At 24.8% G+C, this 14,585-nt stretch overlaps 1 protein-coding gene across 1 annotated transcript; it reads right to left on the bottom strand.

The window, feature by feature from the left end:
* On the bottom strand, positions 1-12,877 carry LOC132926576 (enhancer of mRNA-decapping protein 4). The gene is made up of 19 exons (XM_060990945.1): positions 12,384-12,877; positions 9,744-9,949; positions 9,434-9,660; positions 6,915-7,052; positions 6,509-6,730; positions 6,305-6,423; positions 6,010-6,193; positions 5,771-5,939; positions 5,473-5,703; positions 3,723-3,865; positions 3,582-3,662; positions 3,311-3,402; positions 2,916-3,241; positions 2,726-2,844; positions 2,002-2,167; positions 1,819-1,945; positions 1,588-1,738; positions 570-730; positions 1-490 (listed from the first exon to the last, which is right to left on the bottom strand). Exons 1-19 carry the CDS (start codon positions 12,407-12,409, stop codon positions 292-294), a joined length of 3,087 nt encoding a protein of 1,028 aa, XP_060846928.1. The 5' UTR covers positions 12,410-12,877; the 3' UTR covers positions 1-291.
* Between the last annotated feature and the right edge of the window lie 1,708 nt (positions 12,878-14,585).

The raw sequence follows: 14,585 nt of genomic DNA, 5'->3' as shown, positions 1-14,585 counted from the left end.
TTACTTACATTATGGTTTTTATTTTAATGTATGAGATGTTTATAAAAAATATTGAAATAAATAAAATAAATGATTTTCGCAAGAATTCAAATCTTAGAATTAGACGAATACATAAAAAAAAATATATGTCTTAAATAAAATTTTAAACATGTTGATTACTTGTACTAAAACAACAATGTAAATAAAAGATAACAAAAAATGATTTAATTTAAATGAATAAAATGGATGTTGTGTCAGTCCATTATATTTCTTAAGTCTCTTTTTAAAAATATTATAAAATATGGTAATTACTCAAATGTTTACTGTAAAATAACTTATCATTGACTTTATGGCCAACTGTAACATTTTTAATTTACGACTGTAAGGATTTAATGGATACAGTTGAACGAACTTCTCAACACTAGAATCAGTTTTAATTAAAACTAAATTTATGTTTTCTTTGTGGTGGTCATTGGTATAGTCTAAACTTCCAATTGCTGCATCCAAATACCTTGAAAACATAATATATTAAATAATAGAACAAATAATTTCAATTATATAAATTACAAATCACAAAATAAAACAATTACTTATGTTTAAGTTCGGTGTTATTTATTAAATCATGAGATAACTGTTGAATCAGCGATAATACAATTGGAGTTTTTAAAGCATTTGGTGGAATGAAAAGTAGTTCTGGTTGTACTTTTTCACAAACATAAAGTACCAACTCTAATTTTGATGCAGACAATGCCTAAATAAAATAAAAACCAATGTGTAACAAATTTTATTAAAAAGTCAATAAGTATATATTTAATTATCACTAAAATAGAAAATATTTGACAGTAAAAAACATCAAGTAGAGGGTGAAATCCACATTATAAATAATTATCAATAAAGGTGGCATTATTTTGTTTTAAAATTTCATACACTCAACGTAAAAAGTTACACGATAAAAAGTTAATATTAATCCTGTTTATTTTTTTTTTATCTAAAAGTAGCATCAAGCACTTTTCAGACCTTCAATTTTTTTTTTTTTGAGACAGGATGTGTTTACTATTTATGAATTTCCAGAAATATTAATTTTATAGAAAAATATTTGTACAATAGAAGATGCTTAAAGGTGTGCCATTGTCTAAAAATATCAATCTTTTGCCAATAAATTATAATGACCAATTATATTATATTGATCTATTTATCCAACAAAATTTCAAAAACTAAATTAAGTTACAATGCTTACTTCAAATAATTTTCCTGAGTTTTAAATGTTTTTATTATTATTATGATTAATCAAAAATAAATCAAATTTTTAAGATTTTTGAGTTTAAATGCAGGGTTTTAAATAAATCTTATTTTAAATAAGAGTTGTTTCGAAGAATTTTCATAAGAATTGGAAACATGTTTTAGTTTATTTGATTACTAGAATAGTAGTATGATTGGCATAAAATATAGTAATAGCAAATTAATATATTCTGAAAGTTAACAAAGCCAGGATCCAATTTCTTCAAAAATAAATATAAATTACAAGATATATTTAAACATACATACAAAAGCAAAACCTATGATAATTTATACAAATTATAATAAATTTAAAAATATAAATTATGTTACTTTTTCAAAAGCCAAAGCATAATCTCCTTGTTTTATAATATCACTTAAAATCATAAATTGGTTAGCAGTATTATCCGTATCTTTAACACATGGTTCTATATGCGACTCTTTAAGTAGAATTGAAAATTGTTTTTGCAAGTCATTTTGGGTGCTAATCAATAAATATATATATCATTAGTAAGTAATCAATTATCATTATATTGAATTCAATTAGCTTATTCTAAATAATACCTTAATATTTTTTTCTCTGTACTTTTAATTGTGTTATTCATGTCAACCCTGAATTTATCAAAAGCATATTCTAGTTTGTTATTGATATTACCCTCTTCATTTAGTAAAGACTTCAATTCGTTTTGGTCTACAAAAAATAAAAAACATTAAAAAAAAAGTTATATTTTATTTTACTATACTTACATTCTAGTGATCTTTCAGTAAATGAAGCATCAATTTGTTTAAACATAGAACAACAAGCATGCTCAAACTTAGGTATAACTGTACTCATAAAAAGATCTTTTAAAATCGCATCAAGAGTTGGATTCAATGAAGCCACTAAAGATCTTGTAAATAATTCAGTATCAACCTAAAAATATAAGGAAAATTTAAAATTATTTATATTATGATTTTAATTAAGTCAAGTATCAATGTAATTTATTTAAAAAAAATACTTAATAAAATGCTAATATAAAGTAACATATTTTATTTATAGTAAAATAATTCATAAATTCTGATTATTTGACTAATATAAATAGATTATAGAAAATCACATGAATTATAAAAATTGAATAATTTACATAGTCAATTATTTTTATACGGTTATGCATATAACTAAATACTTAGGTATGATAAAAATAATACTAAAATCTGTTCTGATGGATATGTGGAATAATTCACAAAACTCAATTCATTCCATGATAAAATGGCGGAAGCTGGCAAGGATTTTTATAGGCCCAAACTAAAAGTATTTAGTTACGGTTCTGATAATAAGTATAAATGAGTAATGATAAGTTATTCTTCCAGCTGATATCATACCATACATATCACACAGTATTTCTGTCACACTTAAGTATTTACTGTTTAGCCATGGTATGCAGATATGAAAAAAAAATGTTAGTATATTATTTAATTATAATTTTAATACTTTATTGGAGTTGGTGGCTTTGACAATTTCTGTTATTTTCTTATGAGAGGTATTTAGCTGATGATCTATCATAATTTGAAGTTTCCTATGCGATTGATCACTTGCATTCTTAACCATATCTTTAATAAAAAATTGTAAAATACTCCATCAATTAATTTATCTCATGTAACTAACTTAATTATTGATTTACTCATCAGAACTGGTTCAAGATTTTCACATAAACTAGATGAATTCATTGACATAGCAGCATTAATTTGATTATCCATTTTTTTTTGTTTTTTTGATATACATTTTAACTGAGTGTTCATATCTTGTAAACTTGTTAAAATATCATCAATTTGGATACCAATTCTATTATCTATTACTTCAGACTTATCCAAAGGTCGTCTTATTGTTGAGATTTCTGAACCGTTGAACACAGAATTGCTTGAATAACAATTGTTTTCTTCTTTTTCATCAATTCCATTAGAATAATTACTCACAGTTTCAAAATTGTGTATTTCCATTAAATTGTACCTAAGATAAAACAAATAAAACAATTTGTAATGAAAAAAAATTAAATATATTAAATCTAATTATATTAACTGTGATTCTTCGTCAGTTTGTTGTTGTAAAATGGTCTGAACTTCATTGTTACTAGGACTGCATTCTCTTGTTTCATCCAAGTCAAAAGGATCCTAAAATAGAAAATGAAATTTAAGTACCTGCATTTATTTAATATTTTCTTACTAAATAAATTTTAAACTAAATACTTGATTAGTTTGAACATTTTTTCCACAAAAATAAATTTAAGTAAATAAAATGTTAATAAAAGTATTTACTTTAATTTATATTAACACATATTTTGTATAGTTACTTGGGGGTAGGCATAAGTACTTGATGGTTGAACTACAATTGGTTGTATATTGTTGTAATTATTCTTTTGTTTATTTTGAATCTACAACATTCAACATTTTTATCACAAATCATATTATGAAAAAAAACAAGAACTTCATACTTTAGTTGAATTAGAAGGTTTAGGAGGAACACTTTTTGAATTCAAACTTATTCCTTTTAATCTTAATTTTTCTTTTACTATACTGTGGACTTCCAAAGGAGTTAGATCATGCAAAATACCATCTTCTTTTTTTATTTGAAATTCTTTAAAACACATGGAACAAAATTTTAATTAAAATATAAATATAAAAATATAATTAATAACGTAGAAAACGGAAACAAAATAAAAATATTGGATACAATAAAGCAGCGGTTCTCAAACTTTTTTTTTTTTCGTATCAATTAAGTATATTATCAATCAGTCGCGTACCACTAATGACTAAAAATAGAACGATTCAAAATCTAAATTGTACATTTAAATACATTTTTTTTAAATAATAAGGTAGTAATATACTACAATTACAGTACAATTATTTTTTATTTATTAGTTTTTTAAAATAAGATATAAATTAAACAATTTAATGGGTTTATTATCCAAGAACAGCCCTCCACGTACCACCATGTCTTTTGCGTACAGTTTGAGAACCGCTGCAATAAACGATGGTAATAGTCTGGATGCCGCCTTACCTATATAAGCTAATTTTTAGCTGACAACTAATCAGTAAATAATTACCTTCTAATATAATCAATACTACAACGCCTAGTTTTTTAAATTAGAAATACCCAACAATACAAATCAACATAAACATAGGTATTAAATTATTATAATAAGAAAACTGTGTTTTTTTTAATTAAATTGGTTACTTATATTATTGAATTAAATTTATATCTTTACCATAAAGATGATTTTGTTTTTTATTTAAATATTTTAAATAATATAAGAAATATACTATTAATTTATCTCTCAATAAAATAAAACAACATGTGGCAGCAGTGTCAGTACTCAGTACACACAAATAAAATAATTAGGTTATTAATATTAATATTTTTTTTTTTTTTAAATAAAATAAAATAAAATTTAAATACACAAATTATAAAAATGTTGTTCTATTAAAATTTATATGAGACAAGATTTATTAAATACACTATAATATTAAGTTTTTTAAATCAAAACTTATTTTTTTAAATTCAATTTAACCCATTATACAATTTATAAAATAATATTAGTTTTGAAATTTAATTTGTTAAATTAAATAATATAATAGTTATTTAATATTTAATTGTAATAATGATTAAATTAGTATAATTTATATTTATAGATAAATTATCTTCATTAGTTTGTCAAGACATTGTATTAAGGTTAGTTTAATATTGAATATTCTCAATGATTCATTAAATAGCTGTAGTTATTGTCCAAATTTAGTATCATAAAAGTAATCTATTAATTGATTCATATGGTAAAATGATTTGATGAGAAATAATATTTTTAATTATAAAATATTATATTTTGAAGTTAAAACATTAAATTATTTAATTTCTATTTAAATACACAAAATAAAATGTACTTTTTAAATTATCGGTATTTAATAAATAATTTACCAGAATTAATGATATTAGAAATTTGTAAGTCAAATAACAATTTAACAATTTAAATAAATACAGAATAAGTTACTTTTATTCAAGTAATTTATATACTTAATTTATTTTAAGTATAAGATTATTCAAAATATAACATTTCAGTTTAATCAAAAATTAAAAAATGTTTTGATACGATCCATATAATTTAATGAAGGTGTACTAACATCAGTATATTATAACTAGCTAAAATTAGCTATAAATACTAATAATATTTGCTATCTTCACATAATTACCTTCAGAATTATTATTAGTTGTAGTGGCATCAACAGATTCTATAAGAAGATCTAATACTGGTGGTTTTGGAAATATATTTGTAGGCTCTATTTTAATTTGGTCATTACATTGTTCCATAGTAGATAATTCTGGAGATGCAATAATTAATTGGCCTTCTTGTAGTGACTTTGGTTGAATTGCAAATAAATTTATTATAGTTGTATAGTTACTAGAACTAGATAAAATATTACCTGAAAATTAAAATTAAATTATTTTCAATATTAATAAATAAAATATATAATACAAAAACAAACTTACTTGAACTGTGATGATTTTCTGTAATATCTAAGTCATTACGATCAATTTTAGCATCAACAATTATCATGTTTAACATAGGACTTTGTAGCAAAACTTCAGTAATGCTAACTATTTTAATATTTTTTTTAGCAGATTTAATATCATCAGTTACTTCCATAACATATAATAACTGAAAAATAAGTAAAAAATAAATATAAAACAACATACATACATATTATATTCAATATATTTTAACATACATTATTGTCAATGTCACTCAAAAATATATATCTTCCAGTTCCATCAACTGTTAGCTTCATGGGATTTAATTTTGTAAAAGGTCGAACAAATTTTAATTTTTGAAGAGGTTTCCACGATTCACAAGACCATAAAATAATATCATCATTGTTAGATAAAGTTACTACATACTTCCAAAGTTCCACACTATAAAATATAAATAACCAATTCAAATTTAAAAAAAATATTATATACAATAATAAAAGAGCTAATCAAGTTTGTAAAGAAATACATTTATAAGAATGAAGAATTACTTACTCGCCATCAATAGTTTTACGGTTGTCTAAAAATGCCAGAGACTTTAAAGACAAAAATAATTCTTGAGGATGCCAGCTAAATACACGCTTTGGAGTATCAGAAATATGGTCAAAAGATACCTCAAATATAATAAAATAATTAAATTAAATTAATATTTTTTAGTCAAATGATAACGGTTTATATTTTAATAATTATATTGCATACTTGATAGAAATAAATAGATCCATTGCTTAATGCTAATGATATATTTGAACCATCAGGAGAAAATGATAAGCTAATAATATCAGCTTCTTTTAAATTGATTTTTATTACTGCATTTTTAATATTATTTAAAAGATGTTTGTCCATTGATTTATTCAAACTAACATTGGCATAAATTGGACCCGCTGTGAAATTGCTTGCAACACCAACATGCCATATTTCAACCTTATAAACAAAAATAATTTTAACATTAGTAAATGATTAACATATACAGTAGAACCACGATAACTCGAACCTCTATAAGTCGAATTTTTGTTAACTCAAATTTTATTTTCATTCCCAACCGATTCAAGTTATCGAATTTCCACTGTAATTTCTTAATTCAAAATTAAAATTAAATAATTCTTACTTCTGAAGCACGAACCACTGCCAACATTTTTCCTTTATAAGTTGGATCAAATTCAAGATCTTTTAAATGATTTACTTGTTCCGGAATAAATTGACACCAAGATAAAAGGTATTTATTTTTAAAACAATATGATGGATCCTAAAAAAATCAAATAAAAATATTTAATTTATGTAATAATTATATACAGTTTATGAAATTTTTTTTTTTTAAATACATACTAATGTATGATGATTGTGATATAATATAAAATTGATAATTAATTAAACATCAAAAAAATACATTTAACCTTTTTTTTTTTTAAATAAACTTTACTCTTTAATAATCTTAATAAACAAATTAATTAACCTATATACTAGTATTTATTATTTAACTGTAAGGAATTTTAAACATATAATAAGATACTATAGTATTTATTTTTTATTTGTTTAAGTTATTGTTATTGTTAAATATTAATTTTTTTAATATAAATATAATTATAATATAATAGTATTATGAAGTGATCAAGTGTATTCTTAATAAGCTTTTTTATATTCAAACAATTTGTAGTATGTATGAAACATATTTACAGATATACAGGCAAATATTCTGTACATGGGATTTATTTATAATAAACTATAATTACTATTTTTTACACTTATAATAACTAATAATAACGCCACCATATACCTAACCTAACTGATACTTGCACTTAATGCATTTAGCAAAAACAATGTTGTAATGTAAAATAGTACCGTTTTTTTATTTTATTTGTTAACGTTCACTAATATGTCATTAAAATATAATAATATAATACATCATAATTGTTATCATGACTATGCAAATATAACATTCTATTCAGTAAATAAGTAAATACAATAATAATTTTACACAATAATATGTACATAACATATTTATTATTTTTTTATATTTATACAACTAAATAATGATAATTTATTACTTTTGAATAAGTTATTACAAAATGAATTAATTTCATAGAAATACATTTTTTTTTTCAAAAAACTTATTATGTTGGTATTTTTTATGTTTTGACTTTATAATCTTTTTTAATAATTTAAGTAATATCTTTAAAATATTATTGCACTTATATATATATAAAAACATATTTTATTTTTAAATCTTTAAGGATATAAACTATAAGGGCCCAAGCTTTAGAATTCTATAATTTATAACTGGTAGAAAAGGGAATGACTTGGCGGAAACCTGCAACATCCATTTATATCTATATTGAATATTCAAATTATTTTTTAAATAATAGGTTAGTTTTTATTATTATATTTTTAACATACTCCATTTTTTAACAAATTATTTGTCCCTTGTTAATTTTTGGACTGGCAAAAAAAAATCCGGGCATGAAATATTAACCCAGTCTGCCCCTGGTGATAGATTAATAAAAATAACAGTGGAATACAAGATTATTATGTTAATTTTATCAAAAATACAAAGTAAAATATCTATCCTATATTAAAATAAAATGTAAATACGTAAAGTGTAAGTTACTTTACTAATGACCAGGTAGAAATACATAGAGCAAGTGATGAAAGTGACTACTTGGACATGTGTATATGAAGTGGGTGAAAGGATTATTATTGTAAATTTTGTAGAGTAATCAAAAATTATAATAATTAATGATACTACATAATGAAAATAAGATAACATATATGTATGTTATGGGTAATGTTAACCTATTTTTGTTTTATTTATTTCAGCATAATTCAATTTAAATACAATCATAATTAGAGATGATACATGTACTAACTGAACTAAGCTCGTATATGGTATGTACATTTAACCACGCATTTTAGCTAATAGGTAATTCTTTGTTTATGAACACTATCCGGATAATATAAAAAGTTTTATAATCGATAAAAGAGTAAATATACTAATATTTTGTAAAATTAAAAATGTCATGGAATCATGTTTACATTGGCCAACATTTAATAAATTCATGATAACTAATGTTGTATTATCCAACTATGGTCGATATTTCCAAACATTAACATTACCCATAAAATATATTATATTATAATATAAAATAAAAATACAGTAATGTTGGAACACATCATTATACTATCTTACATAACTATTATTACTTATTTAAGTACAATATACTTTTAAATCATTGATATCTTATTAACACGTTGACTACATATCATATTTTAGTAAATTTGTTGTCACTGAAAGGTTTTAAAAAAAAAATCTAAAAAGTTGAAAAATTAAAACATCAATGTATGACTTACACATGCATATAAAATAATACTTGAAGGAAACGCTAACAAGAAAACCAATAGCTTAATTGAAATGCATTTAATAATGAGATAGATGACACCAATTAGTGTCATTCGGCACATGTTATGATGTTAATGGATACCATTTGGCGTCATCTGCAGCAAACGTATTAATAAATGATAATCAAGATGTAGCTTAAATAAATCTTATCACAAATAGTAAATTGTTCAATGAACCTAACTAAACATATTTAAGCACTACAGTAATTTAAATGTCTAAAAAAATTTACAAACCCCATTGATCTGAAAAACCGGAAAAACTCTTAGCTTTGGAGATGTACAGCTTTCTTCTTTAATAACATACACAAATGTAGTTCCAGATTGGTCAATACAGGCCAACATTATTATTTCATACAGATGAGCAAAACTTATATCTTCAATTAAATTTGAAAACCCTTTAATTAATGCTCTCTCATTACTATCTGTTTTGATAATACGAACTAAACCTTCAAAAGTATCAGCTACAATAAAAATAAAAATAATTATAAATAAAACCAAATTTTTGTGAAAAATTAAGTAATTTGTGTAGTTAATGATAACTTACTATTAGAAAAACCATAAGCTATGTACTTTTCACTTATATGCAAGGCAATCAGTTGCCCACGGTAATAACATTGATCCCAATTAAAATTAACAAAATTTTTAAGTGTTAATTTTGAACTTCCTTTATTATGAGATCCTTGACTTGAAAAAACTTGAATAGAATTGCTATGAATTGTGCGAGTGCATTCTTCATCTCCAACAAATCTCCTATAAATAACAAAAAAAATCAATATATTTCTGATTGTATTCCACAATTTTCTAAAACTATAATTCAAATTAAATTATAATTAAATCAACTTCAAGTTAAAAATGACCAAGTTCAATATAAGTATCTGTTATAACTATTTCATGTATATTGAATAAGTTTAAATATTATCTCTTAGATATGTTAATAATATTGCTGTTAGAAAATATTATTAGAATAAGCAATGATTTGAATTTTATTTTTTTTAATTAACAATAATTAGTACAATATTATCAATTTTATAACAAATTACAACAACAGTTGAAATAATATGGTTTTAATATTATGCACTGTGGATTTAATTACTTTTTTATGGTATCTGTTCAAGTATTGGTTTTGAAAAAAAACAATACTGATGATAGCAATTTCAAGAATTGGTTCAATTATTAGTCCTAATATTATTAATATTGGTTCAACTACTTACTTTAGAACCCACCATCAGAGAACATACTCCAACTATTACGCTCACTTAGCTAAGTGACAAAATGTGCAAAATGGAGATACACGGCAACACATTGTTTAGAATTTTACTTAAAATAGTTATAGAACAACATGACATTTAAATATTTTTTATTTTAATGTAATCTAAACACCATGATTATTCAATGCAGAGCGTAGTATCTCTAGTATTGATACCTAGGATAAGGTAATTACTTTTTTTTGAATTATCGTATTGCAACAGAGAAACACCTTAGTTTTTAAAGCATGGAATACAGTGGATTCCGCTTAATGTGGGCATGTTGGGACCAACTCTATTTGCCCATAAAAACCGAAATTGGTTAAAAAAAAATAAATTATAATATCAAAAAAAAGTCAATAAAATCCCTTTCTGCACAAATTTTTATTTTTTTCCGATAAAAATGTACTTATTGTAAAAAACACCAGGATGGGAAAAATATTTAAAAAATATTCAAGTGAAACTACCCTTAAAAGTTGATTAAGGATTAATTTTTGACACAAAATTAAGTTGTGATATATTTGAATATTTCAATAAGTATTATACTTAAAAATCTATACTTATTTTTAAAATATTCTGGACTACAAGATAGATTTTTTTTTTACCAAAGATCGGTAGTATCATTAGTATCAAATTGTTATTGTTGTAACATAAAGTGGGTAGTTTTTCACTTTGCACAACAATAATATTTTCAGTCGTTTATTTTTCATCTGAAGTTCACAATTTTACTGCTAGGTAGATGTAACTGGCCGTATATGTAGTAATGTTGTAACTTTATTTTCAATAATAGAAACTACGAAAAACTAATTTGTGCCATTTTTGGTACAATATGCAGAAAAGGGTTTTAAGATTTAAATGGTACCTAGTGCTTTTTATTACTTTCGATAAACACAATCTTATAGATATGACGAAACTCGATTAAATTAGTCATTTTTAAATACATATGTGTATATTCTAACACTATGATAAAATAAAAATTGCCCACATAAATCGAATCAAGTGCCCATATTACGCGGCTTTTTTAACATTGTTAATATATATTTATATTGGGACCAGACCATTTTGCCCATATTAACCGGTGCCTACATTAAGCAGAATCCACTGTATATTATATTATTCAACAGTACATACTGTGACTTAAATAACAATATAAATATGTATGAAATACAATTATACAAAATAATTGAATAGGTACAAAAATTAATTATAACGATGAATTAATATAATAAAAATTATTAAATATAATTATTATCATTCTTCATTGTTCATCAAAAGTATTAATCAATGCAATATAAATGTTTTGTAGGGTTACACCCGTATATCTTAAAAAAATAAAAATTAATTTAATTTTATGAAATTATAAGAAGGTACCTTAATGTAGAAATGTTGTTGAATACGTATGGTATAAGGTTATATCTGTTAAAAGGCTAACATTAACAATAATAATACCTAATTTTGACAAAGATACTTTTCATCAGTTATTATAATTTTTTTACTATGCTAATAGAGATAAAAATTAAATAAATTCTTACAAAATTTTTTATACATATTTTAAATCACTGAATTTAATAAAACTTCTATTGAAGACACCACAGATCATTGGTAGACTGTGCGTCTATTACAACATCAAGCCCAATAATAATATGAAATTGACAGTAAGTCATTGAAATCACATCAAGTGCAAACAATTTTTTAACGTTGTACTGCCTGATCAAATTTTGCACTTAGCCTCAAACATTATAAACACAAATCATTTGATAATACGTTTGTAGTCCCCATTAAAAACACCAAACCATCGCTCCAGCCTCTACACCACGCTCATCTCGCGAGCAAAATCGATCGACAAGCGATGGCGTCGGCACTACAATTATGTAAACACAAAAGTAATGCCACCGATTTCCGGCGATCGTCGTCGATCACCGAAAAATATGAATACTTACACGATCTCTTCGATTTCTTCGGTCATCTTGAAGAATGCTGCGAAGCAGTTTCGGAGCAAACGACGTAAGAAATAAGATGACGAAAGTGAAGTTTTACAAGAACGCCGATTGAATGCAGCACGGATGGACACTATACTAATGAGGATCCGCCGCTTACTGCAGTCAAAACTGGCCGTAACTCGTTGTTTTCAATTGATACCCGACCGGCAGCAGTGGTGACGACCAATGGGTTACGCCGTTAATCGTATCAGATGACAAACGACGTATGTTCCGTCGGCCAAATGGACACTACGAGAACGTTGGGAGAAATAACAACAGGATCGGAAATTGGTTTAGTAAAAAATCTTATTATAATAAATTAATAAATTGCAAGTACAAAACGAGGCGACGGCATTACTAATGTTACAAACTTCCAGCAACGCAATAATTTCAATAACATGAATGTGAATACTCTGCTCGCCAGGATCGTGACGGGTGGCGGCGGATTGTAAATTATGTCTGATAGGAAATTCGGAATAGTGACCGCCACGGCGCCACGCCACAACCTCCACCAATAACAGCGACACAGCCGCTGCCTATCGGCACAGTGTTTCTAAATAAAAAATAAAAGCTAAATTTCCTATTAATAAAATTGTCTAATTATTGTCCTAGTCTGGCTAATAAATTTTGGTCGTTTTATGTAAGAACATATTATAATGACAATAAATCGACAAAATCATAATCGTATAATGTTATCAATTACGTTACATATTATTAGTTAATACTTATTAATTATTACCTTTTACCTATTAACTAGAATACACTAGACCTAGCCGGAAATTAGGTGTTCAGCATTGACGGGGATTGAGGGACGTTCTAGGGCGCTTAGCCCATCAAATAATTGAACAAAATAAAATAGTATAAAATAGTTTGTTTACAACAATTGCCAAAATCTTATAACTGAGTAATTCAACAAAACTTTTTTTCCTGAAATGTCGTTAATAAAATAATAATTTTTATTCTTAAATGCCAAGTGGTGAATACATAACGTAAACAATTATTAATATGTGAAAATATTGTAAGATAATTTTTTTGAATTAATATTTAATATTGAATTATTCCGTGATGACGTGTAACGCCGTTTTCCCTAGTCTTTTCAAGCACTCGTGTTCGTCGTCGGCTCGCACTGGGCGTCGGGCGACAATGACTGACAAAAATAAAAATTTCCTATATTATTTATATAAATACATTATTCAACAATATTTCAAATCGACAATATTATTGTTTACACTCATAAAATCATTCTAATCACTAACGACTTTGATGTTAAATTTAGGGCAGAGGAAAAATAAAATATATAATATAGCATTAATTAAATATACAATCGTTGTAGAATGTAGTGTCATTAAAATTAGTTTTAAAATAATTCTCCTCATCTATAAAAAATATAATAACCTTAATGAACGGTGGCAAATGTCTGTATACAATGTAAAACCATAGTGTAAAAATATTCAGTTGCACAAAACCGTTCGTTCTCACACGTTCAGAAAGCGTCGATTCCGTCCGTTGCTATAATATACCTAGTATAACAACTAGAGGTGTGACAAACTTTTTCGGAGGCTCTGTATAGTATTATAGTCTAATAGCATTGATTAAGTATATTTAATCAATAATAATAGGTAGGTAATAATTATTAATGTAGTAATAAAACTATATATTATTAACTCACTGGTCACTAGACCGTCTACACCATCAATAGGTACTATTATGTTGATATTATTATAACGATAAAATCAATAATAAAAGTTTAAACATTATTAAGTATAATCTAACAATTCGAACAATAAACTACAGTCGTAAAAGTAGGTACACAGTATTTGTATGCGGGTAGCGCGGCGGCTATAATAATAATATGTCAAATATATCATGTAATGATAATATTAAAAATATAATGCAGTTGTTACGAAAACAAAGTTCATAGACTACAACAGCTGCGTTCTCTCCCAATAAGTACCTAATAGTCCTAATATTAGATTTCATTACGATTTTAGATGTTCCGACAAGTGGCATTGTAAATTCGTAAACTAAGATAATTAATATTTATTCTACTATGGGCCGCTTCATCTAAAACCAATGACCTCCGTTTATCATAATCGAAAGATTAATCTCGAATTTAAAATATTTTATTTTTATTACATTGCAAATTTACAAACGTTATTATCG

This window comes from Rhopalosiphum padi, chromosome 3, assembly GCF_020882245.1.
Source record: "Rhopalosiphum padi isolate XX-2018 chromosome 3, ASM2088224v1, whole genome shotgun sequence".
Classification (NCBI taxonomy): domain Eukaryota; kingdom Metazoa; phylum Arthropoda; class Insecta; order Hemiptera; family Aphididae; genus Rhopalosiphum; species Rhopalosiphum padi.
The sequence above is the reverse complement of the archived record's forward strand: the minus strand, read 5'-3'. Positions and strand labels throughout refer to the sequence as shown.

Bases quoted from the DNA above. Each gene is read 5' to 3' on its own strand.
- LOC132926576 (XM_060990945.1), bottom strand. From the start codon at position 12,409: ATGACCGAAGAAATCGAAGAGATCGT. The intron at 5,940-6,009 runs GTATGTTAAAAT...CTTATTTTTCAG, and splicing joins TGAGTGACATTGACAATAAT to TTATTATATGTTATGGAAGT. The intron at 3,866-5,472 runs GTAATTATGTGA...TGTGTTTTAAAG, and splicing joins AACTAATAATAATTCTGAAG to AATTTCAAATAAAAAAAGAA.